Source organism: Dermacentor variabilis, chromosome 7 (genome assembly GCF_050947875.1).
Source record: "Dermacentor variabilis isolate Ectoservices chromosome 7, ASM5094787v1, whole genome shotgun sequence".
Taxonomy (NCBI): Eukaryota; Metazoa; Arthropoda; class Arachnida; order Ixodida; family Ixodidae; genus Dermacentor; species Dermacentor variabilis.
This window is the reverse complement of record NC_134574.1, coordinates 177,180,901-177,207,712: the sequence shown is the minus strand read 5'-3', so window position 1 is coordinate 177,207,712 and position 26,812 is coordinate 177,180,901. Positions and strand designations below refer to the sequence as shown.

The 26,812-nt window shown below is 47.8% G+C and overlaps 1 protein-coding gene across 3 annotated transcripts in view; it reads left to right on the top strand.

Moving 5' to 3' along the window:
* LOC142588541 (uncharacterized) overlaps positions 1-26,812 on the top strand; it is a 206,306-nt gene that overhangs the window by 84,216 nt on the left and 95,278 nt on the right. For all 3 annotated transcript variants that reach the window (XM_075700383.1, XM_075700381.1, XM_075700382.1), the window contains one exon: positions 23,112-23,190. In XM_075700383.1, coding sequence (XP_075556498.1) covers positions 23,112-23,190 — 79 coding nt within the window. The remainder of the gene's footprint in view (positions 1-23,111; positions 23,191-26,812) is intronic.

Below are 26,812 nucleotides of genomic sequence, written 5' to 3'. Positions count from 1 at the left end.
ATCGTGTCGATGCTCTTCTGGGAGGAGGGATAATGCCACGCGCTTGTGCCACGCGTTTGGGCCACTTGCTCCTTGCTCTCTCTCTCTCTCTCTCTACACACACACACACACACACACACACACACACATTATATATATATATATATATATATATATATATATATATATATATATATATATATATATATATATATATATATGTTGCCCATGAAATGAAAAAACTTCGTGTGACCTCGAAGAATTGTACCCTGAAGTGACGGCCTTATATAGGAATTTAGAAGACCTCTTAGTGGGAGACAGTTCAATTTCACAGCCTGAGTCTTCCCCCACCACCCATAATCTGGCGTTTCTCGGTGGAGTAATCTCCCTTCCTGTAATTGTCGTATACTTTGGTATCACTAATACTGCTTCGCCTTTCCGGCGAAACTGCAGCCTCTCTATGCCTCTTTTTTTTTTTTCTGTGAGTCTGAGTATAAGCGCTCCTGCGCATTACTGCTGCTGATTCTGATATCGAGTGAATCAGGCTTGGCCTTATTTCTGTTAATGAGTAAACTATACAGGGTGGCATAACTATCATGCACCAAGACTTAAAGAGCAGTTGCGTTACTCGAAGAAAACCTAGTACAGTGGAGTTGCTGGCAGCAATTCTTTGATTCCTGAAATTTAATTCGACAATTGCAATTAATTAGCTAATTCTAGAAGTCCTGTCCTAATCATCAAAGTGTGAATGATGCATTTGTAGGCACGCCTAGGCACCCCCAAATGACATCTAAGTGCTGTGTTTTCAGCGACATACTAATTGCGTGCAATCTTTTCCGACTAGCAAACAAACCTCACGAAATATGCAAAATACGACGGGACTGTGCTCCCACCCGCATCATAAAGCAGCACCTGAAATAAGCTGATTGAAATCAACTGCTTTGCCTGGCACAAACTCGCAGAGACAGCGCATCACCTTGATAATGGTACGCAAGGAGCACTAACAGGAAGTTTCGCGGCTTTGCTGCTATTCCTTCCTCTTACTGTCCGTCTCTCAAGGCCCACTAACCACATCGATAACAAAAGCCCCTTGACAACGCGGCCGAAGCGCCGCTCTGACCACGCACGAAACGGGAAAAGCAACGTAATAGGTATAGCATGTTTCAAAATCCTGGATTTGCTCGCATCGCATCGACAGAGTGTACGAGCAGATATCTTTCGCGACAGAAAAAGCCAAATTAATGTGACGGTTTTAGTTTTCATGAGAGTGTATACATGCTGCAAAAACAGGTTTATGGCATAAAATAAACGGGAAATGAACAGCCCGGAAAGCGACTCACGTGTTGAGAAAAGGCAAAACCGATGCGTTCAAGAAAGTAAATAACCACTTCTAAATGAGCCTAATTGGCAATCGGGACGCCTGCACAAAAACAAACAAAACAAAATACATCAGATTTCAGTGTGCCCTTATTATCTATCAATTCGTAAGCGCCGTTGAAACCCAGCTGCTGCCTAGAGGACGTGTTCGAATAGGTCTCCTTCTGCAGCTACGTAGTACTCAGTCCGCTTTATTACATCATCAGTGGCTTTCTTGATGACCGACGCTCGAATTCTACGGCAGACATCCGTTATACTTGACTCAATTGAGCTAAGCGGACGTCCCTCTCAATCTCGTAAGCACTATCTTTCGCATAACCCCAACGAAAAATCGAGTGAAGAGGGGTCAGGTGACCTAGCCGGACAATTTGCAGACCCGTGTCTTCCAATCTATTGCGCATAAAAAGTCGCATCCAGCCAGTTTCGTGATCGTCTGCTGCTTTGTGCTGGTGCCCCATCTTGCTGATACCACAGACGTGGAAGACGTGACAGCGGGACTTCGCTGAGAAACTCGTCTACCATTCCTTCAAGGATTTCGTCCAAGTAATGCTGTCCAGTGAGTGTGTGATCGAAGAAGATGGGACTGATTATAGCACCGGCGTAAATTCCGCACCCTACATTGAACGACCACTGGTATTGCTGCTGATTGCGCTTTACCCAGTGTGCATTGTAGTCACTTCAATAGTGTGCATTATGCAAATTCACCTGGGCGTTTCTGTAAAAATTGGATTCATCTCTGCAAATGATGTTGCTCAAAAATTCCGGAGACTCATCGGCTTTTGTGAGGACCCAATTAAAGAAATCTAGACGATTCTACAGGTCCCTATCTTGCAAGCATTGGTGCCGGTCAAGGTGGTACGGGTGAAAGGCCGTCGTTTAGAATCCTCCAAACTGATGTCTTGGAAATTTTTACCGAGGCGGCCACGTCCCGCACGCTAGCATGAGCATTTGAGGCCATAAATTCTCGAACATCCGTGCGTAGGCTATAGGACTTAAAGATGGAGTCCTACGCCGCTGTTTCTTGAAACTGCCGGTTTGTATCAGGTTTTCATCTTTTCTGATGATAGTCGACGCGTTTGGTCTACCGCCAGACTTCCATGACATATATATTTGCGGCCTTCCTCTTGTCATTTGCAGCTCCCAAGGCAAGGATAGGTTCATATCACATGTTCGGTCCTGTTTGAATCGCACCGCTGGTACGAGTTGTTGTGGTCGTACCCGCTGGTACGATTTGTTGGGAACTCGGCGCTGACGCCCGTGGTTGTACCTGGGTCGCAAGCCCCAAGGGTAGCGTTGGCCTGGCGGCCTGGGGTACAACTGGAAGCATCCGAAGGTCCCGGCAAAGCATGAGTCGACTGGTAACAACAAAACAACTTGTTTATTTTAACATCGCAAAGAGTTGGCGGTCAGGTTGACCGAAGTAGAGAGACGGGAGAGCACTTTACTCAACAGAAGAAATCGGAGCCCTCCTCTTGGCGTCCGGGGGCAGCTGTTTTTATACTCTCGCAGTTGAGGGCAAGAAGGAACCCCTCAATAGACGAGCACGTGATTGTACAATGGGCTAAGGTGACGCACACTGTCGTAGCGCCTCTGGTCGGGCACAAAGACTGGGAGGAGAAGGTAACTTCGGCTCTCGTAGCGCCTCTGGTCGGGCACAATGACTGGAAGGAGAAGGTAACCTCGGCTCTCGTAGCGCCTCTGGTCGGGCACAATGACTGGGAGGAGAAGGTGACCCCCTGCTGTCGCATCGCCGCCGGTCGGGCACAATGGCACATACACTCACACACGCACATGAAGACACGTGGCATCGGAACATGCCTGGAAACGCCTGGAAACGCCTGGAAACGCCTGGCGGGGAGCGTAGCCGCGACGCCGAACGGGCCAAAATGTCTGCCGCTTTGTTGCAATCGCGCCGGCTAAACCGCGCGTCGTAGGCGAAACGTAACAGTCCATATCATTGAAATGGACCGAAGGGTCAGTACGTTCGGTCCATATCAATGATGAATAACTGCAATTTTTAAATTTATCATGTTAATACAAGTGTTGTTGCCCTTGTTGGAAAGGGGTGTGACTAGGCTTTTTATGTTCGTGTATGTTGTGGTTGATTTTTTACTATAAACCTTGTTATTGTTCTTGATGTTCTACGCATGCGTGGCGGAGGTTGGTGGAATGTATTCGCAATAAACTTCCAGCGTTGTCCTGTCAGTTCCTTTTTCCTTTTGCGTGCGCTCGCGACCATACTTGCTGGAACCCCGCATACGTTCACCATGCACTAACTGGCCCAGCAAACCGCACTACTAAACGCCTATGGCAACCACGCTGGGCTGCGCGGACGACAGCGATCCGACCAACAGATCCAGTCGCCATGTATACCGTTGCGATACTGTTGCATAAGACATTTCGCCCGAGTATTGTGCTCTAGCATTGACAGGAGTTCATATCGACTCTGCAAGTTAGACTGTGGTCGCCCGCTACTTCTTCCTACTTTTCTGAAAATAAATCTGCATTCTCACTGCACTACGAGTGTGCACAGGCGACGACCGGCAGCACACTTTACGCACATTACCTATGGCTAGGCCATTTGCAGTTCGTGGGGACAAACACGTATAGTGGTCGTGGCTTTACAGGATTCATTTTGCTTTATTGAACAAGTCTTGGGCGGCCGCGCACCGCAGAAGTACGACAAGCCACACTGCGCCCACGCAGAAGCCAGCAGAGGAGAACGTCGTTACGTGCTTGAATACCCTGCCTCAGGTATACTGTTGCTCTCACGGTACGTGAAGCTTCACGGAAACAAAGTTCTGTGGTATAATACTCGGCGCAGTGCCGAACAGCAAGCACGTATGCGTGCGGCTATAGCGAGTAGACCGGGCCTACGTGCGACCACCGGCCGTTTGATGTGCGCCCAGGCGTACGTTCTTCTGTCGAGCCTGGCGAACTCTTGCACCGCATCCGCAATCGATAATTTCTCTGTGCCCCTCGAGCACACAGCTATCTGTGGAGAGGAGGGTTAGTCCCTTAATTATTCACAGCAGCCGCTTCTTTCCCATCCTTCCACATGGCTGATTTGCGCGCTACAAATGCATCGTCCGTTGTCAAAAGCAGGAACACTGCACGACACTGACCTGCAAGGAGTTTGTCGTGCATATTCTGGAGCTCGTCTCGCGAGCACTGTTGAAAGACAACGAACTTCACAGGGTAAGTCCGGTCATTCACTGTAATTCTTGTCGTGCAATTCCAGTGGGCGTTATGAGGTGCCCTCCAGCGCTCCAAATTTGAGGGTCTTCAACTTCCTCCAACTGGGCGGCGATGGGTCCACTCATGACGGAGTAGTCGGCTCCTGTGTCCACTGAGGCGGTGACTGCGTGGCCGTCGAGAAGCACGTCGAGGTCGGTGGTTCTTTGTTTTGCGTTGCAGTTAGGTCTAGGCGCCGGGTCCCGGCTACGTCGTGTTGACCTGTGGCTAGAACGTCGCGTCGTCAGGTCTCTTGACGTATTCTTTGCTTCTAGGTTTCGTCAGAACGGCGGCGCCTTGTTGATATGTCGTCGAAATAGTCTTTTCGGCGTCTTCGTCGGCGGCGAAGGATCTTCGTCATTTCGATGTACAGCAACCGCACCTCCATCGGGAGCTGCTTTTAATTTTCCGGATATGGGATTACGGACCGGACCCGGACTGCGCCATTGTACGGTCGGCGCTGCGGCGACAGGTAGCGCCCTGGAGACGACGAACGCGTAAGAGGTCGGGGTCTCCACTGTATTACGGCGATGTAGTCGGCGATGTCACGAGGCCGTTCGCCAAGCTGTGAAAGCGGTGCGGTGTAGGCGAAGCCTCGCGGTCCCAAGTTGCGGTATGGTCACTGGCAGCAGACGTGGCCTGATTCTCCGCAGTGGTAGCAGATCGGGTGGCAGTCTGGAGTGCGCCATGCATCTGTCTTGCTTGCGCTGGGCGACGGGAGGGCGAGCTTGCGGCGGTGGACGACGGCAATGCGGCGCTACCGGGAGCGGAACGTGGCGGCGGGCTACGGTGGCGTAGGTCATCACTACGACGATTTGGGGATTCCAAGTGCCTGCTGAATCTCCTCGCAGACGATGTCAGCCGTAGATGCTGCTTGAGGCTGCGTCGAAGGGAACAACTTGTGAAGCTCCTCCTGCGCGACCGCTCTGATAGCCTCGCGCAGGTCGTCGGTGCCCAGTGATTGAACTTTGGCGTAGTTTGTTGAGCTCGTGCGGCGGTTGGATTGTCGTTTCCCCATTTCCAGTGTTTTCTCAATGCTGGTGGCCTCGCGAAGAAACTCTTCGATGGTCTTTGGTGGCCTTCGTACCATTCCGGCGAAAATTCTTGCTTCACACCACGAATGACTAGGCGGACTTTCTTCTCCTCCGACATTTGAGGGTCGGCGCGGCGGAAAACACGGCTCCCTTCTCCCCTAAAGATGGCAACGTTCTCGCTAGGTAGCTGCACTTGTGCCTCCAATAGAACTTCGGTCCTTACTTTCAGGATGACGCTCGTGAAGGTCCTCAGCAAGTTACTGCGGAACAGGTCCCACGTTGTAAGGGTGGACTCCCGGTTCTCGAACCATGTTCTCGCGGTATTTTCGAAGGAGATCGAAGTACACGTGGCGTAGCTTATTCTCAGAGGTCCACTTTTTGAAGGCTCAATTGGATTCTTTCGAAAGTCTCGAGCCAGGTCTCCTGATCGTCCAACGAATCTCCACGAAAGGAAGGTGGCTTCCTGGGTTGTGGAAGATCGATGGGGGACGCTGGGGCTACCATTGTGGCTGCTGACTTGGCCACGGTCTTCCTTGTCGTCTCAGGAAAAAGTCTGTGCTCCGAGGGCCATCCTTGCAACGTGCGGCTACCTCGCTGGTCCTTGGCGACGTTGGTGTTTGCCTTCGGAGTTCGGACATAAAGATATTCAACAAGAACGGACACACCCATAGAGCCCAGCGGCCGAATTGACTGTAGCGCACCAAGCGGATGTGATTAACACCTACCAGTTTCGGTTTTGGGCGCGATCGTTTTGAACGCCAATTGGTACACGCCACGCTGGCTCCGCTGATTGGCGCGTCATTTTTTTTTCGCTTCTGCTGCTGAACCACGCGCGGCCTTGGCGCGGAATCGTTTTATTATTTAGTAAAAATGATGGAGAACGATCTTTACAAGCCTCCATTGAATCTGTGCCATGTGCAATTTCATAAAGTAAACGCAAGACGGCTTCTGAAATGATGAGATGTTTATTTTGCTCTATATAAATGCTCGTTCCGGGCTTTTTGTGCATTCATCTAAAGTTCTGGCACCAGGTAAGCAGCAGTAGTTGCCGTACAAAGCTCCACCGGACGCCATCAGCTAAAAAAAAGTTAATTACAACCATGTATCATTTTAGTATAAAGACCTAACAGGAGTACTGCGTGTAGAGGTGAAACGTGCGCAAGTGGTAAATGGGCGGCATTACAAATAAATTCACTTTTACATACATTTCGTAGAATATAGACTCATGCCAAACAATGCCACAAAATATGAAAAAGAAAACCATCTGATTTTCAAGCATTCCTTCCTTCCCGGGCATATTTCCTGCACTTTAAGGGCACAAATACACGGGTGACAGCGCGTTTCGAAAACAACTTGGCCTCAGCCGACGCGATGGCACGCCAAGTATACAGAGGTGGCCACAACACATGCATTTCCACAACACATTTTCAAGTTCTTGGTTTTTGAGCTCCTCGGAGTTATCGTTTGCGCGTCCTGCCGGCGCAAGCAACACGCTCCCGTGTTATCACTCTTGCCAATCGCTCGTCGCGTTTTCGACGAGCGTGAGTACCGAAAGAAGGTATATGTTGTTACAGGGCCATAAAGAGCGTCACAAACTTGTCCCACTAAAATTCAGTACAGGCCAAACGAACTGCCTCACCAGGGCCGAGCTGATTTTCGCTAACTGCGGCACAACGCCAGGCGCGGCTCTTGTATACCTCAGTCCCAAAAAGTAGCGAGCTTAATTACGATAATGTTGGGGGACACGGAAAGCGTCACGAACTTTTCCCAGTAAGATTCGGCACACGGGAAGCCGTCAGCACGGTCGAGCTGCTTTTCGCTAACTGCGTCACAAAGCCGGGTGCGGCAAGCGTGCCCAAAAACTACCGAAAGTTACAATAATGTTGGGGCTCACAGAAAGCGTCGCAAACATCCCCCAATACGAGTCATTAACTCAAATTAACTGCGCCAGAACGGTCGAGCTGTCTTTGGCTAACTGCGTCAGAATTCTCGGTTTGGTGCCGTAAGCCTAAATTTGCTTGAAATACGTCGCAGACCGTCAAATAAAACTTCTCACCTTGTTGCAGTCCAATAGTGCAGTGGTGCCGTGTCGAAGTGCGGAAAGAACGCAAGAATACGCCAGGAGCCTAACAAACACGCTACATCCCGAAGATACAGGTCGCCGAACAGGCAAAATTCACATGCGCAACCGGCCTCTCTAGCTTCGGTGGCACGTCTGTCGTCATTACGCATCATATGACGCGTCTGGCGTGCCGCTATAGCTTGTTGCTAGGTAACGGGAAAAAAAAATAGGTCACGAAGTATGAGTTCATTTATATGGAAAATATTTTAGTTGGATATAGCGGGAAAGAATAAAAAAAAGGCTGTAAGTTCACTTCACATTCTTTATTTTTTATGTTCGCGTAAATTAACGGGTGGGATTAACACTAAGCGTGACGTGTTTCCTGTTGATAGTTTTCGCCGAGTGTCCCCTCTTCTTGAATTTCTTTCTCTTTGGTTCGGGCTTGGATCACGGCTTGAGGGGGTGTCCCGTGTATGAACGCAAAGAACTTCCGCCGGATGTGACGTGGTAGTGACGGTGAAGAAAGCAGCAAAACTGCGAATGGTCGAAATGTGCGTTTTATTGGGCGAACCTGTGCCCTCAAAAACAGGCTACACTCAAAGAACAAGAATAGCAGCGAACACAGTCGGCGATCGTCCAAAATCTGATCCGCGGGTCAAGCGCGTCGTCATTTATACATGAGTCATCGAATGCTCCAGAGTAATTGCAGGTGCCCGCGCGTCCTCCAGAAAGTACTCTACAATTCGCGTCGCGCGCACATGCAGTCAGATTAGACAAGCTTCGGTAGTGTTAGGAATGGCCTGCCGAGATGCCGGCATGCAAAGTTTTGCTAGCCAGGTGCGACAGCAGCATCGACCTTTCCTGGAAAGCCACCGCCACCCTCTAGACACACGGCGTCACTGGGTCTACTGTGTGCGGAGAACAATACGCAGCGTCCTCGACCCTTCGTCGCGGGATTGCCGAGATGAGTTCGACGAAGCAGGCTTTGTGACTGAACCCGCTACCGCCGATCTGGTCGCGTGTTTCTATTTGCTCCCAAGCCCAGCGCTCGATCGCTGCGCCGCCATGCGCCGCCCGCACGTACCAAATTTCTAGGTACTTTTTCGCCGAAGCGCCATGACACGCGCCCTAGATCCTTCTATGCATTTGGTTTTGCTCCCCTGGGCTGTGCCAGGGCGCGCGGTGTGTTCGGGCCAGCCTGCATTCGCCGAGTTTAGGCGGTGTAGGTAAATTTTAATTCTGAAGGCTTAAGCTTACCCTAAGCTTACCTTGAGCTTAATTTGTATGCTTACCCGAAGAGAAAACCGTCCCTTCGTCCGTCCCGTAATAAGACGACCGCTTTCGAGACAGCGCCCGCAGTAGCGAACGAATTTGCCATTGTGCTGCACTCAGCTTCAACAGCAACGAAGCGGCGAAAACACAGTGCTAGCTGGCGTTGCTCTCAGTTAACGCCTCATTCTGCAACTTTCGCAAATCACTTTGAAGTCAAGCGGTCGTGCGTCTCTTTAAGACTATGTAGGCGGCAAAAACACAGCGCGCGAAGCTATGAGCTGTTGGCACTGTTTTGTGGGCATCGCAGATCGCTTTCAGCGGCTGCGGCCCACGCGGCATTGCGATAAGGAGTCGCCGACTGAGTACGCTCATGGCTCAATAGGGAGCTTTAAAATAGGGGCCCCAATAGTTTGGGGCCCCAAAGAGCTTTGCGGGTGTTAGCGTTGGGGCACGTAGGAGTGAAGAGTTTAGAATAGGGTTTTACGCACGGAGGAAGGAAACTAAGGAGAGGCCCTACCCCCTCCGCGCGCTAGAAAAAAAGTGTGGCGGAAATGACGTATAGGTTCTCATTTTCTTGCTGCTTTTTTATTTTTTTTTTTTGTATGGCCACGCCTTTTGGGCCACAATGGCGGCGTTGTTATGGTTTTGAGCACTCACACGTGTTGCTCTGGTAGGTTTTGGGCCGTGGCAAAGGCGCTGAGTGGGCGGGTTTGCGTTAGTCACCGTGTCTTGTTGCGCTGTGTTACCTGCACCGTGCTCTGCCAGACGTTGCGCGAGCGCGCGACACCACGCGCAGCGCGGCGTGGTTTCGCGAAAGATGTAAACAAGCGAGGAGGGTGGCCCAAAAGGCGGAGCATCGCCATGAGCAACGCCAGATTCCGGCTTCACTTTTGCTTCGCAAAGAGTGACGTCAGGGCCTCTCCTTCGTTTCCTTCCTCCGTGGTTTTACGTATAGTGTACTAGAATAATGTCCTAGTGGCGCGAGCAAGAGGGAGGGACAATGCGCCGGCTGAAGCAAATGCCAGTAGCCGCCGTCGATGGCGCTGCTGTGCTTTTTTCTAGCTGCTGGCGCGCGGTCGAGCCGGCTCAGACACGCTCTGCGGCTGTTTGCTCCGTGTGTTTTCCGAGCCGTGTTACGTTCAACGTGGCCATGCTTGTGAAAAACACTGGATGATTTGAAAAAAGAAGGCGTATCTCTGCATCTACTGCAGCACAGGAGGTTCGATGCCAAAAAGAAAGACGGACACCCATTTATACGCTCCGGGCTGCCACAGCGATTATCAGGGCGCTCCGAAAGCGTCATTGTTCGCCGCACCAACGGAAAATGAACTTGGGAAGAAATGGGAGAGCGCAATCTGCGAACAGCAGACAAGCAACTCACTGAATCTTCAGCGGTATTTCATTAAAACTTCTTTCTGGGCGAGTTGGTGCATACTTGACATAAGAATTCCGTGCTTGTGTCTCGTCCTTGTTACTTTGTGGTTGCATGTCCTTGCGTTGTTAGAATTTTTTATGTTCAGTGGTATGTGAGCGCCACTTTGAGCCTCGATACATTTGGAGGGATTACGTCCGCATCATCAATAGCACCGAAATGCGACTTCCACGTGGGAAGCTGTCGCCTAGCGCGGTGCCTACCCTTCTGGCCGACTGTACGTCCTACCCTTCTGTCGCACCTGTTGAAGAGATAATAATAATAATAATATTTTGGGTTTTACGTGCCAAAACCACTTTCTGATTATGAGGCACGCCGTAGTGGAGGACTCCGGAAATTTTGACCACCTGGGGTTCTTTAACGTGCACCTAAATCGAAGCACACGGGTGTTTTCGCATTTCGCCCCCATCGAAATGCAGCCGCCGTGGCCGGGATTTGATCCCGCGACCTCGTGCTCAGCAGCCCAACACCATAGCCACTGAGCAACCACGGCGGGTCCCTGTTGAAGAGAGGCCAGCCGTAGAAAGTGCACCGATGGTAAGCACGAAGCCACGTAAGAGCGCACGGACCGCACAAAATGAAGAAAGAGCGGGAGATTGTCAGCTCCGCCAACCACTTCGCGAGATCCTGGTCGAGACTGCGTAAGATGAAAACGGACAGTTTGCGGAGAATGAACCATTCGCAATTAGCTCGCTCCAAGTAGTGAATGTTGCCTCAAGCTCTGGTGCCACTTTAACTGTGGCAACGACTCAACCGTAGTTTTCGCGACAACGTAGGTACAAAAGCAAGAAAGGCTCGAGATATTGCATGAGAAAGTTCTGCATTTCAGTGGGCATGAAGACGAAGTGTCTGCTCAACTGTACTTTAGAGGTGGGCTGTGCCAAGACATAGTTGTACGCTCCCTTGCCGCTGCGAACCATTTGCTACAAGACTCTGAGAGCCGCATCATCTGCTAAAGAATAATGCCTGAAAGTGACTTTCATGACCTTTCACGTGTTTTAACTCGAGGTTGCAGCCTGCTGCTGTGGTATTTGGGACTCCAGCATCCAGTGACAGCCGCCTAATTTTCTATATCGCTGGTTGTGGCGAGAAAGTGCATTTTAAAGACAGGTTGTGAAGCCTGCCTGAACTTACTACTGATCACAAAATGGGCAGCAGGAAATTTGAGGCTTGCAGAGTTTGTCATATGAAAGACAATGGTGGTTTGTCATATCCTGCCTCCCCTATATACAAGTTTATGATCAACTTGGACAAAGACTTCATAGTTTGTTTTAGTCTTCTTGAGTTGCACGCAGACAGTGTTTTAGATGTTTTAGCTAAGTGCTGTTAAAGCCAGGCTGCAGCATCAACTTGGCTGCCCTGATCACTTCGAATCCATCACAGCAGAACTCACTGCTTTCTACATCACAACCAGGCTACATTTCTTAACAAAAAGCGTGAAGAAGTGTAATGAAAGAAGACGCCCTGCAGGCATCAAAATATATTAAGCTCAGTTGGTGTTCCTAGAACTCCATGCTACAAGGTGTTTTTTGGTCATGTGTTTTAACAGTAATAGTTACTTATAATGGGATTTGATGCTCGGTGTCTAGGGAAGGTACACTTTATGGTTCCATTATAGCTGTGCTATTTTCATTGTGAATAATTAAAAAAATACTAACCTGGATTTCTTTCGAGCGTCACTCTGACAGTATGTGCTGAAGATGCGGCGGATTTCTTAGGAGCTAAAATTTCGGGAAAAATTGTGAGTTTGTATGTGCGCAATTGCATAGTCAAAAATGAATTCATTCCGGGGTTTAATGTGTAAAACACACTAAGATCTAATTATTAGGCACGCAGTAAAGAGGGGGGGGGGGAGGGACACATGAATAATTTTGACCAACTGGGGTTTTATAACCGGCAACACGGACATGTTTGCATTTTCCTGCTATGAAAGTGCAGCCAACGAGTCCATTATTTAATCCTACGCCCTCGGGGTTAGCAGCGCAACGCCGAAGTCGCTACGCACTTTTTCCTGTCATTTGCGATAAGCACGCGATTTAAATGGAGTGGTAAATATAGCTCCATAGAAGCAAGGCAGGCCCAGATATACTGGCTTTCGAGCAGTAGATGAGCAACAAGAAGCTCCGTGAATTGCCAGCAGGCACATGCGATACGACGAGCGCAATGAAAGCGCCGGACTGTGCGAGAATACGCTAGCAGACGACATTGTCGATACTATGGTCTCGATGTGGCCTTCAAAATCTTCCTTTACACTATACTTTGTTAAATACAATCCTGTTCTGTTATAAAGAAAGAACCATGTCCGTAAAGAACCCTTAATAACACGGACCGCCTCAAAAGCAACGAATATAGCCCCGTTTACATGAATGCGACAGTGGCACATCGCATTTCCAAGCGCATTTGGGAAAGGCGATGCGACGCCGTTTACATGTAGCGCCTTAACTCTCGCTAGAGTTACTGTATGTGCTACCGCAGGTAGCAGAGTTGCGCGTCTGTTTTATCACGCCGCTAGCGCCTCTATTGGCAGAACGTCATCACGTGGTAGCCAAGCAACCGTGCATTGCGGAGAAGCAGATGTTCGGGCCAATTTTTGTATTTCCCGACGCCGCCGCTGCAGCGAACTGGATTGACACAAGTTATCGCCAGTCAAATTCAAATCCAATCCGGCCGATGTTGCCGTTCGCTATCCACGTGCGTGCTAGCTGCGTAGCAACAACGCAACGTGCGCAGCGCATCTCACGTTTGTTTCGTCGGCCTGCCTCGTGACACCTTACTGCAGTAATTGTTTTTCTTCTTTTGTAAAACTAGTGAAGGGTGTTCAGGTAAAGACACCTGAACAAACAAATCTTCAGCCAACTGCCTATTGCGTCAAGTATGTATGAGATGAAATTGCTTGACTAACAGCTACGTGCTTTTTGGGCTGTGCTAAAAGAATTCACAGCTGGAATATTAAAAGCTACTGCAAGTCTGGATTTTTTTAAATAATGGAAGCACGTAGAGTTATACAGAAGATTTAGCTGGAATTACCAGTTTTCTGCGTGTGATGCACCACACTGCTTTCACAGAAGTGTCGTAAAAAAGCCAGCTCACATTTTTATGATTGTGCACTGCTTGGGTTGTTTCTGAATATGAAAGAGGTTACTACTAAGTAAATATATTCTATCTACTACAGCTTATGTGAAGCAGGATGCAAGAGGAATGAATGTCGTCATTTAACATACGGTAAGGGCCTAACTGTGTTTTGAATTATTCCCTTTAATGTAGCTATGTCAATCCTGTGAGAAAAACTTTCGCTACACTCCCACAGAAGGCTACTTTTGGAATCCCTGCAGTGAAAAGGCACATAATGAAATCACACTTGCAGGTGTAGCTGATATCCATTGCTTGCTGGTAGATGGATATGTTCCTACACAAGATCTAATGGGGTACCAGAGTCGAAATAGCAATGGTTCGTCATTGATTCACCAGTAATATTTTAGACTGGCTACATGTTGAGAGCTATGGCACATAAGCAAGTATGAGCCTCATTATATTTAGTACAGTTCCCTTTGTAAAACAGCGCCACTTGATAAAGCTCACTATATCAAAATATTTGCACGCGCATATACTAGTGTTTGTTTTTTTCTCTGAAATTCGAATTGTGATTTTATTGCCAAAAAAAGAGGTAGTTGCGGCTCGGTGCTTTTTGTTACTGTTTACATGCTAAACGAGCACTGCTCTGCTCTTAGTAGCGTATTTATCTCTGTTGAAACAAAACCTGAGTGCCAAGCAGTATTCAAGCGAAGGAAAGTCTAATATTAAAGTATCTGATTGTTTACCTCAATTACTAAAGTTTGTCCAGTTTTAATACGCTATCTTATTTCGAACCTTATACGTATATACACCTTGTGAAGTAGCTTTTTCGCACGAAAATTTTGTAGGATTTCCGGAATCTATGAAATAACATCACCATATTCCCTAAGTTTATTCGGTGCGATCTAATCGTTACCGTCGCGGTTCACGAATGCTGCATCTGATCGGCGTATATAGAATACACAATCTATTCTAGATACGCGAGTGCCCATACGTTATTAGGGCGGAGAAAGTGCACAGGTGAATGCAACTCCAAAAAAAAAAGAAGAACTAATATACGCGCTGCATCTTACGCCGCGCGCTAAAAAAGGGCAGCGCCTTTTTCTTCACAATCTAATCCAGTCAGCTGTTTCGATGCGCTTTGTTTGCGATTAGGCGGAAAAGCGGTGCACAGCGATGCAAAAGCGCCCACGGTCGATCGACGATACGCTAGGCATGTCGCCTGCAAAAACGGAGTGCGGCTTCGCCGCATAGACTTGGTTGCTTCTCAGGCAAGATGGCGGACCTACGCGCAACTCTGCTACCTACGGTAGCATATACAGTAACTCTAACTCTCGCAAGAATGTAGCGCCACATGGTGTCGTAGAAGGGAAGTGCAACCGACTTCCGGTGTAACTGGTTTCCGGTAGTAGGCCGAGTGCACGTTGGTGGTTGAGTGCCGAGAAATAGAAAGCTTTAGTTTAGCGTACGCTATACGCTATAGTGTAGCGGATGCAAAGCCGCGCACGTGTTTTGCAGCTTTAGTTTGCCAGCGAGATCTTTGGATCTCAGAGGCCATATGACGTCGTTGCGGCTATTTTCCGACTCTAGCGATAGGTAGCGCTGACATCTCGAATGTTTCTTTCGTTAGGCTTCGACTCGTTCGAAAAGAGGAGCGATCTCGAAAACACCACAAGGGTATCCATAATACTCTGCGTCGAAGCGGCCTGAGACTAAGCAAAAGCCGTTTACACAATCATTTGCTGCGAACGAAGTGCATTTTACAAAAGCAACGCCAAATTCAATTCGAAGCGGGCAGCCGGGACCGCCGCCATGTTGATGGCTAATTCCTTCCCATCATTCCTAATGCGACGATCCTGCGTTTACATGCTCCGCGAGAGTCGACTCGCGCCCGTAAATCTACCCTCGCCGAGCGCATTAATGCGATGCGCCTTCCTAGCGCATTACTGCTGTTTACATGAATGTGATGCGCTAGAAATGCGATGCGATGCGACACTGTCGCATTCATGTAAACGCGGCTTATGAGAGCAGCCGGTCTGCTAGAAAAGGTCGCAGTGGCGACACCTGGTGGCGTCAACGGAAAGAGGCACGCGCGCCCCTTTCCGGTCGTGTCACTAGGACATTATTCTAGTACACTATAGTTTTACGTTTGCGGATACCGTCTTGCGCTGACAGCGCCACTACGGCGTCAACGAAAAGCTATTCGAAATAATTAAATAATATATACCATTTTGTGATAGGAATGATAACTTTGGCTTGCGTGTATTCGCGTTTAATTACAATTTAGAGGTTATTCCGTAAGCAGCAAACAATTAATTGCGCTTAGTTTTGAGCAAACCAACTTTACTAGCCTTCACCAGCCAAGCTTAGCCGTGTTAGGCCTACGAGCCATAAAATCTACAATCGAATTCAATATCATCGGCGTCTAATGAGTCAATCTTCATAACACACGCTAGTTGAGAGAAAGCGATAACCGCAGTCACTTCTCCTAGCTTGCGAACTTCACGCGTTACCGCCAATCGAACCCAGTTTTGTGCTAGGTTAGAGCCGTCGCTTCGATTGGTGCCGCCATGTTTGCCGACGCAAAGTTTTTGTGGCCGCTATTTGGGCTCACGCTAAATCGGTGAAATAGCGTTCCCAACGCAAAACCCAAACGGAGTTTGCGTCTTGTGCATGCGCAGTGGCTTCGACGCTATTTCTTTGGGGCCCCAAAACGTTTGGGGCCCCTATTCTAAAACTCTCTAATAAGAGAGAATTTTAGTGCGTCCAAGGCAAGCGCGGTCGGTTTGCCGGGTGAACGGGGGCGTAACGTGAGCGGCCAGATTGGTGGCGCCAGCTGTTGGCGCAAAGCTCAACCGAGGCAATGGAGGCGCGGTCCAAATTACAATATGCCGGCAGACTCAAATTCATGGCAAACACAAATTACAGTCGCAGAATGTACCTACACCTAAGATACAAAAACATCAAGACGGCTTGGATTCGGAAATACACGTCGCTAGACACGAAATACAGCGAAAGTGCAAAACAACACGACACTAAGACGGAGGCAGATTGGCGCAAGGCAGTCATCAAGAAATCAATGAGGCTGAAAAAACGATCTGGCGCACGACAGTGGCAAAAAAAGCAAAGCCTGGCACTATATTACCACCACAAGCCGGAACCGCGCCCATCACCAGACTACCGAGGAGATAGAGGCAGCGCTCTGCTGTTTCAAGCCCGCACTGGCGCTCTCCTCACAAACCAACGCCGCCACGAACTATTCGGCGTGGATCCGACGTGCCGGCACGCTTGTGCGGTGCACCAGAAGAAACCCTGCTCCACGTGCTACAACAATGTCCGAGACTTCCCGCAGTTCCCCGATCGTGCCCCCTGGCTGAGAGCCTGGCGCTGACTGGTCTCACCGAGGAGGACCGAACTGCACGCGCCTAGACTACAAATATCCGGCTAGAACAGTGGGAACGACTGGGCAGGCGAGCCGAATTGGTGAAGGAAGCCCCCAGACAGACATCGCCCGGGCAGAGCCGCGCAGTCACAGCGAGTGGCCGCTGATGCCGACCTCCTCAGCTACACGAGCTCCTAAAATAAAGACGGCCGACCAGGCAGCGACGCATCTGGGACGCGCTGACTTAAACCAGCTTGAACCGGCAGCGCTGGCGGATTGGATTGTCGTGGCTTTGGTGAAATCCGAGGCGACTGGAGCCAAGAATACAACAAACCGGACCAACCAGACGGACTCACAGACTGTGACTGTGACAAAACTGTGTTTTATGTTCTTTCTTTCCTTTCTTTCTTTCCTTCTTGTACTCTGAACACCTCCTGTGGCGTTGACAAACGCCTGCCTTGAGTCAAAAGGGATCAGGACCACTTACTTACTTACTTACTTACTAACCACACAAACATGGAGCCAATTGATATGTTCTGCTTAGCTGCTGGTGTAAATTTGGCGCAATCGTGTGGATATTTACGCCACTGCCGAAAATTTGCACCAGCAGTGAAGCAGAAGATAGTCGCTGAATGTAATTTTAGCTCTGTGTTTGTCTGGTTGAGCTCTACGCCACCACGGCGGCTGCACCGCTCTGGCCGCTCACGTTGCCCGCTCATCCGGCAATCCGCCCAAACCACCCTCGTTTGCCGGAATAGCGGACACGCTAAACGTCTACAATGGTTTCACGCGGATGAATAAGGAGCTGAAGAGCGATAACGGCTTATATAATGATCGGAACCGTCATCAGCGCACCTCGGGCCTCCACCTGCAGTACTTTGCTTGCGTCGTCAATGCTCCTTGCGCCACCGTCGGCACCAGTTCGTGTGGCCACTGAGCTGTCGTTAGTAATTGCCTAATCAAGTTACATAACATTGGTAATGACACCGGGCTGCGCGGAGATTAGCTAGTGCCACAATGCTTACGCATAGTCTAACTCCCAGAGGAGTTTCTGCGTGATATTTTTCTTGTTCCTAGACGTTTAATATGCGTACTGTATGGCGCCAGCGCCTTGCTATTGTTTCTGCTGGAAGAGAGATAGTTATGTCAAGAAGGAAAGGAAGCTTGAGCGCAGCGATGACGCGGCTAGTGGTGTGAGAAAACCTCCATGCCCCACAATCGATTATCCCAGCTTTTGTAGATCGAAGCGCCTCGCGCACCACGACCAACTCCTTACCACATCCCTTTATCCCCTTATCCAAACTTAAAAATTTCGTCCAGTGTTGCGTCAGCTTCCGCACGCTACTCTTATTTCGAAACAGCCTAGGCGGCTTGTTTTGAAAAACCTATTTTCTCTTAGCGACAGCTGGGTGAGCAGATTGTGCGCCCAGGCAAAACATCTCCCCAGTCCCGCGTAAAGTACCTACAGGGATCTAGGGAGCGCTCGCCGTGACGCTTCGGGGAAAAAGTACCTAGAAACGTGGTACACGCGAGCGGCGCATGGTCGCGCAGCGGTCGAGCGCTGGGCTTGGGCGTAAATAGAAACACGCGACCTTGCGTCCACCGTTTATAGATCTTTTCAGTTCCATATCTCCTCGCCGCCACCGCAGCGAGTATGCGGCCCGCCTCTGCACCCTCCACCGCGGCGCTGATGTCGAAGTTTGCGCCAAGGAAGCGCGTCGTCTGCTGCAGGCGCCTAGCGTTCCGTTGTGCTTTCGCACGGCGCTTAACGGAAGGCATTGCTCACGCTTGACGGCGTCATTATCTGCGCTTTACAAGCTTTATGAGTTAGCCCACGTATGCGTACAAACGATCGGCGATTTAGAAAACAGTGGGCTTTGGCGATTACATTTTGTTTTCGGCAGAATAGTCGCTTTCGTGCACGTGCATTTCGCGCTTTTGGTTTTTAAAGCGTTTAAACTCTCTAAACCTGCTGTAGAAAACTACGCTGTCGCATATATGGCGTATGAATCAACGTTTATTGATCAAAACATGTATAAACAATGGTATAAATCGTGTGAATCTCACGGATCGTCTGTGCATTACGGCGCTGGCGTTTCGTACCCTCCGCATCTGTATGGCTAAATGAAAAGTTTACTTCGCACTTGCGCTTGAAAGGTGACGCTATCTCTCCTTATCAATCACACTGATCGCGAGTAATTTTTATCCGTTTTCCGAACGCGAAATCGCGTTCTCCTTGCCACTTTGCAAGGAGAAGCGGATCGGTCGGCGGAGAGAAGTGCCTCTTCTCTGTGTTGCGCCGGTACCCGCGGGTGCATGCCGCGGGTACCGTTGGCATTTGGTTGCCGAGTCCTAATAAATTGCAACGAAGATAAATCACACGTACCACCTACCTTCTGACAGCGACAATTAAAAAAAAATCCGGCGTTCAAGAGTGGCAGCCCACGCTGCTTGCAAACTTGCAGGTCCAAAGGGCGACGTGAGCGCGCACACCGACCACAATACACCGAAAGCTGCTGAAGTGCAAACTGCGCACTACTCACGATAATGCACACCCACTTGCGGGGAAAAAATCAGGACCACTCGACAAGAACACGCGACGCAAATGTTCTCGGCTACTACAACGTCGGGAGCATGGTCGGCAGGGTTGCTGCACGGCAGCGTGGCTAGCGTAGCGCAAACTTTGACTGCAGCGCCATCTCAGTGCCTAGGCGCAAAACGCGCCCGCTTTGGGAGGAGGAGTTTCGAAACTGAAAAAGCTTTATAAACAGTGCCTTGGTCTGCTGTGAGTAAGGGAGTTTCCGAGGGAATGCATCTGGGGGCAACGTCGCACGCGCCTTTCAAGACGCAAGACAACGGAGAACCGGGGGCCAGACGGCGGGGGTCAGCTTGGTGAATAAGAGACGCCTCCTTTGGTCAAAAAGTAAGCCCCGAGTTCTGCGAAGCCCGTCTGGCCTCGGTGGGGGCAGTGAAAGCTGTGCGTACGTGTGTGTGTAAGCCCTACCGCTCAAAGGCGGCTCGGCTGCCATGACTGGACGTTTTTCTCTCACCTAGGGATCTAGGGAGCACAAAGTGTTTATAAGCAGCTGTTTGTCGGCTGCTGTGCTCGGGTTCGTATGCTGTATGTTTCGTCTTGCGTGCTCCATTTGGGAGTCACGCTAGAATGTCGAATGTATCCCTTGTTCTAATGTAAAATTATGTAAATAAATCCTGCTCGCCTAGCCCTGTCCCCCCAAGTTCCTCCCTACGACCTCCAACTCCTACAGTAGCAACAGACAGCGGACAGAGCCACGAATAACATTCGAGAAACTTCGGATACACGTAGGCGCGTCGTGCGCTGAGCGATAACATTTGTTAGACGGTGAAACGCGGTCTTCGTTTGCGTTAGTAGGGCATCAGCTCTGCAATTCAGTTTTATGCAAAGAAGTGTCCTGTGGTTTCCTATCAGTAAACAAAACTCGCCAATAAATGGAAAGCTACGTTGCGGTTAGAGTAATCTGGTAAAACTTTTTCCGTGGGGGCGCCTACCTTTCAATACGCTTCTTTCAAACGCGTCCTCTCCTTGGCGCTAGAAATTAACGCTCCTAATCAACGTAAGGTTGCAGTGGGGTTGTTTGGTTAACTTTTTGCGAAGATGCATCAAGAGGAAGCTTTAGCTCGGGGGCTCCTATCTAAATACATGGGAAAGGAGAAATCGTTTTTCTCGGTAACCACTGCACCATATTTGATGAAATTTGTCGCACTTAAAAGAAAATGTTAAAATCTAATTACTGTTGGTAGGTACTTCTTTATTTAAGCTGTCAATTTTTAAATACAAATTGTCAAAATTGCAAATCTTCAGGAAGCGAAATTATCAAGTTTACAACTGTGTAACTCAGCAACTAAAATTATATTAATTCCATGAATGGCACCTAATGGTACTTCTAAAGCGACGAAATTGATATATTCTACATGGCTCTCAGTACTTCCAAATTACATACAGTAAATATACATGGCTCTCAAATAAACCACTAATTTGTGACCAGACCTCTTGCATACCCCTTGCAAACATTGTAACGAATTCACGTAACAGAAAAACTGAGATCACATTTGTCCGCTTTGCATGCTTTAATGGCTGCAGTTTACAGAAGCGCGATATCTGTTCTAGGTCCAGAGCTACGAATTTGTAAACTTCGGGCTTCTTTTTTTTTTCACACTTACAAATTTTCGAAAATTCGTTTAATAAAGTACAGATACTAAATCAAAGTTCCGCTTCCAACAGTCACTACAATTTAATTTTCTCTCGAAATTGCAACATATCTTATTAAAATGGGCCCAGAGGTTATCACAGGAAAGGGTTTCTGCGTTTCACATGCATTGAATAGGTGGCCTCGGAGTTGAGCCCGTGCTAAAGCTTCCTTTAAGGAGTACATGTTTAGTGTCGATGTTTCGCTGACTGATTCAAAGTATCAGCGCAAGAAACTTAATAGGAGTTAGATTTGTACGGCGCACACATGCTGACGACGTCGTTGGAGTGATGCTCCTTTTCCATCCTCGTCCCCTTCTTTCCTGAATAAACCCATTAAATAGAAGAAAAAATGGAGAAAGCTAAAGCTTCGCCTTAAAGAGTGGAACGCGATAGCATTCAAAGACCCCTGACTGCTTTTCATGCTTCCCGGCAACTGCAGCTGATGTAACCGTAACGTTCACCGGGAAAGGCTGGCGGCGAACGCTATGCACGCACGGAAGCTTTCTGGTAGGAACGCGGCCGCTTGCGCGGGTCGAGGTCCTGTTATTGTTTCGCACTTTTAATATTTCAGTCTGAGAAGAGCTAGGTAAAAAGCTATGTGCTATCGGTGTTTTTTTTTTTCATTACATTTGTCCGTGGGCTGCCGTTCCGAGGAATAACTTCGTAAATTCCGAGGAATAACTTTGTAAAGAATGAAAGACATGATATGAGCAACTTCAATGGTAGGAGAATGGTTGGGTATGCGTGGTTTGGAATTTGGTTTAAAGTTATTTTTGCCCAAGCGACTTCTGACGCCGGTTGACGCGCTGCTGCTCAGGCAGGCAACGCAGCCGATGGATCAAGTGTAGAATATGCAAAGCGGTTGCATGCAGCAAGTTTGTGATGCTTTAAAAATCGTTTTGGTTGTTTACAGTAATTTGTGTGCTTATTTGGGGCAGAAACAGGCACCAATTTTGTAAGATGCATCGACCAATCTTGGAGTAATGGCAATAAATGAATAAGTGAAATAATTAGAGAATGCATGAATGAATTGGAACTTCCATTTAAGAGGAAGCTTTAGCTCGGGCCCAACTCCGACGCGGCCTATTCAAATACATGTAAAAACGCAAAAACGTTTTTCTGAGATAACCCCTGGACCGATTTTAATGAAATTTGTTGCATTTGAGAGGGAAAGTGAAATTCTAGTGACTGTTGGTCACGGAATTTCTATTTAGGTCCTGAATTTTGTTAAAAAGATTTTCAAAAATTCGAAAGTTTGAAAAAAATAGAAGCATGAAGTTCACAAATTCATAACTCTGCATCAAGAGCAGATATTGCGGTTCTGTAAGCGAGATCCATCAGATCATTGAAAGCGGACAAATTCGATACGTCATTTTATATCCTACGTGAATTTGTTACGTTGTTTACAAGGGTTCTGCAAAACCTATATTTCCATTTTACAATATTTTTTGACATTCATGTGTAACCTATCAATTTTGTCCGCTTTAAATGTACTATTAGATGCAGTTCACGGAATTGTATTATCAATTTTCGTTGCTGAGTTATAGAGTTGTAAACTTTATAGTTTCGTTTTTCGAAAATTTTCATTTTTTGCCAATTTTTAATAAAAAATTGACGACCTAAATCAAAAATCCGAAACCAACAGTCACTAGATCTTAAGTTTTTCTTTTAAATGCAACACACCTCGTCAAATTTGGTGCAGTGGTTGCCGAGAAAAACGAATTCTGCTTTTACATGTATTTAGATAGGAGCACCCGAGCTAAAGCTTCCTCTTAAGTTGCCTCGAGGTGTATTGAAAAGCGACAGCAAGAAAGAATGAAGGATTGGACAAACGCAGAGAGATTGGCTGCGTTGCAATTACGAGGCGATTGAAAAGGCCAACCAAGAATTATTGAATGAATGTGAGAAACTGTTTTACTAAAGTTATCTCGAGATACACTAAAAAGGCCAACTGGACACGCACGATTTGTTATCTAAGTTATGATTCGGTCCACAGCGCAAATGTTTCTTTTTTCTTTTTCTTTCTATCTTCAATACAGGAACATCTTCCTTTGGGTTTGGAATCCTCGCTGTGATCCCCGTGACCGTGGTGGTCCTCTGCCTCTTCGCCTGTTGTGTGTACGTAGCACCTCGATCTGCACCTTGGCGATATTTTGACGCTCGGAAATTGGCGTCGCTAACTGCGCGGTTGGGCTACGCGTTGGCCTCACGACCTAAGGTAACCAAATTCTAGGCTACACATTTCTAAATGAGTTGGTAAAAAATGCCACAGATGTTGAATTGATCTCCTTCATTTAGATATGAAGCATATATTTATAGCCCTTCACTGTTCTACCTTTTACTGAAATACTATGTTTCTCTATATCTTTAGGTTCTGATCCAGTGAATCTTTCGGAACATATTTGTATATTTTATTAATTTCTTTTATGCACATATTTGGCTGTTTTTATGTTAAGTGGTTTTCTGTAGTTTTCTTGCATTTCCTGAACACTGATTTTCTCCTGTGTAAGTACAGAATTGATATGACTGTACGCCATGCTCTGTTGAACGGACCCAGTCAATCTTTTTCAATATTTTTGTCCGGGATCCAAAAATCTGATACATATTGACTAGATCTAAATGAAATTGAATTGAATATTATACAAACAATATAAACTGATACAAAGTACAAACGATCAAGCACCTAATTTTTAACAACCATAGTGGTACTTTTGGATTAATCGATTGATTCATTGATCAATCGATCGGGCTATCAGAAAAGATACAGACGGCGCAAATAAATGGCATAAACTCATGATTTAAAAAATTGACTCACCATCTCCGCCTTGCGAAAGTGGCTGTTCAGCAAAGTTGTTGCAAAATAACCACTACAACTGCTGAGGGACGTATGCAATGCTTATATTATGGTTGGGATGCATGTCTTGAACTTTATGTTTATTGAAATGAATCCTGTTCTGTGTGCTGTATGGGTAATTTCAATGAATGCATGGACTGTTTGCTTCACTTGGCTGAGCTCTTGTAGCTTCTGTCTGATGGGGTTATGAGCCATTGCAAATTTTGCTCACTTACGGGGGTATGAGACATTGCTTACAGAGGCATGAGCGTATGAGCCTTAAGTGGCTCATACCCCCGATGGTTTGCAAAGCTACTAACTGTCAAGTGTGTTGGTAATCCATACTCAAAGAAGAATGGCGCAAATTAACAGGGACGAGATAGAAAACACGGACAAGTTCAGGGTAGCAACAATGATTTATGTTTAAAAACACGCCAAATAGATACCCTGGCATAAACACCTGTGGCACCTTCAAGATTAGTGGTTAAATAATCAATTGCTAGTTCGTGCAGACTCACCGATGGCCTCACCACGCACACCTCACCGCACTTATGCATAAAGAATGCTTCAGCAATCTCCCTCGCTATCCTATCATTCTGTCTTGACAGCACCTTAGTTTCCTTTAGCAACGATTTGCACTTACATTCTTTGCCCTTTCAAAGAAGCTCTGTGATCCATTAATGGGTTGTTCAAACGCCGCCCTGTTTGGCCGATGTACTATTTCCCCGCGAGACAGGGTAATATGATACACTACACCCTTTCCACACTCAACCAACCCGTCACGGTGTTTGACATCACAATCACTCCACTTCTGTGTATTTCCTTCAACCTTTCTCCCTACCGCTGCCTAGATACGGCCCAATTTGTTTCTTGTTGAGAAGACGGTATTTACGCCAAATCTATTACCCACCTTTTTCATTCGGTGAGACAAGTTGTGCAGATATGTCATACTGGCGACTGGCTTATCTTTACCGTTGACCTCTCTTGTCATGACATATTTTGCTTTCAATTTTAGATTGCTCAGTAATCTTTCACTGAGCGAGGCTAAAGTACTTACTGGATAACTTGATTGCCTGAGCCTGTTGAGTTGGTTAGAAAAAGCTTCTCTCATTCGATGCGGGCAGGACTTGCGCAATGCGGCTTGTAAACAGGATGTGGCAATACCGTTCTTCACTAGCGTCGAGTGATAGGATTGGAAATCCAGAATGGGCTTCACAGACCTCGGTGAATACACTCAACAAGCATGCTCACCCCCAATTAGGATATATAGATCCAAAAACTGTATAATCTGCTCCTCAAGGTACTTCAAAGGTGAAGTTCAGTCCACGACCGTTCTCCTTAAATATCTTAAGCGCATTCAATGTAGTACTGACGCAGCCGTTCGCTTCAACAAAAACAAGATATTCGTCAACATAACGCATCGTTTTTAACACGACACGTTCCAAAACGCCCGTTAGGTCACGATCGATCCTACTCAGGTAAATTTCACTAAGTATTGGCGCCACGCGGGAACCTATGCAAACTCCCAGTCTCTGGGTATAAACTTCGTCACACCAAGCGATTAGCGTCGAGGATAAATACACGGACAGCAGTTTCAGAAATGCCGCCACAGAAACACCACACTTGGAAACACAGTTTATAATTGTCATTCTGTATGCAGTCCTGCACAAACCTCATTATAGTGTCATCCTCCAAAGAGTAGAATAACTTGAGTCATCTACGTCAAAGCTAAACAGAGGCATGGGGCAAGGAGCTCCTGTTTCCAGGAATTTGATGACGTCACCAGAGTTTTAGAGCGCAGCTCTTTGGCGTCCGTTCCTGGGTTTCGCGTCGTCGTCGGCGTTGTCGTCGGCCTCGTAACCAGCTCCGCCCCCCTTTCATCCCCCCAGCGCTAGCAGCGACCGACTGATACCGCTGGATGCCGCTGTCGCCGCTAGAGAGTCAAGATAACGTGACTGCATAGAACACCGTCGCCGCCATGCAGAAAGAGGAGGAAAGGGTCCCCCCCCCTGTTCTTGTGTGGCGGATAGGGTGCTCTTCAGTTGCATCAGTCAGTCGCTGCTATCTCTTCCCTCCTCCCTTTATCGTGTTGTCCGCTTGCTGCGCGCGCTTCTGCGCTCATCGTTTGCCGCTGGGTGTACACGCCGCGCCCCTCCCCCCTCTTCCTGCGAGTCTCCGGTTGTCAAAGCGCCGGCTCGAACTTAATTCCTTTCTTCGCTCCTCCTCCAATGCAACCCCTGTGCGGTGGCAATCAGAGAGCCAGATCGGTGGCGGCTTGACATAAAGACAAACAGCAATTTCCTAACACTTATGCGGGAGAACATCCCGTTCCTCTCGCTCGTAACGCGTCCCACGGCTGTGACAACCTCGCGAGGCACTTGTATAGATCTCGTCTTTGAGAATCAAGCATTGGTGTACCAAGTCGAACATATATCAGTCTATTTCTCCGACCACAAAGCTTCCTTCATGACTGTCAAGAACTGTTAGTGGAGTCTTTGTTAAAGGAATACGTGTGAAAAATAAAAAAAAAATTCTGTGATAGCGCATACATGTGTTGCTCGATTTCTTTGCCTCAATCTATCGAAAAGGTGAAACAGCTTATTTGCTGCGCTCAAATTTCGCATTGGGAAGTAACGTAATCGTCGGTAATTTTTTTCACAGAGAAAGGATCATCGATGTATAGTGAAGAGACGTGTTTTTGCAGCTATCCAGATACGAAATACTGCCAGGTTCCATGTTCAGATACTATTATCCGACATGTATTGCCTGTTTTGTGTGTTTTAACAGTGTAGGAACAGACTGCCCACAAAGAATTGCCATTTATTTATCAGGTGATTGCGTTGATGTTGCTGCTACCATCGTTGATCCTATATACCTGATGGCGCTAGTCCAGCGCCTTCTACCGAG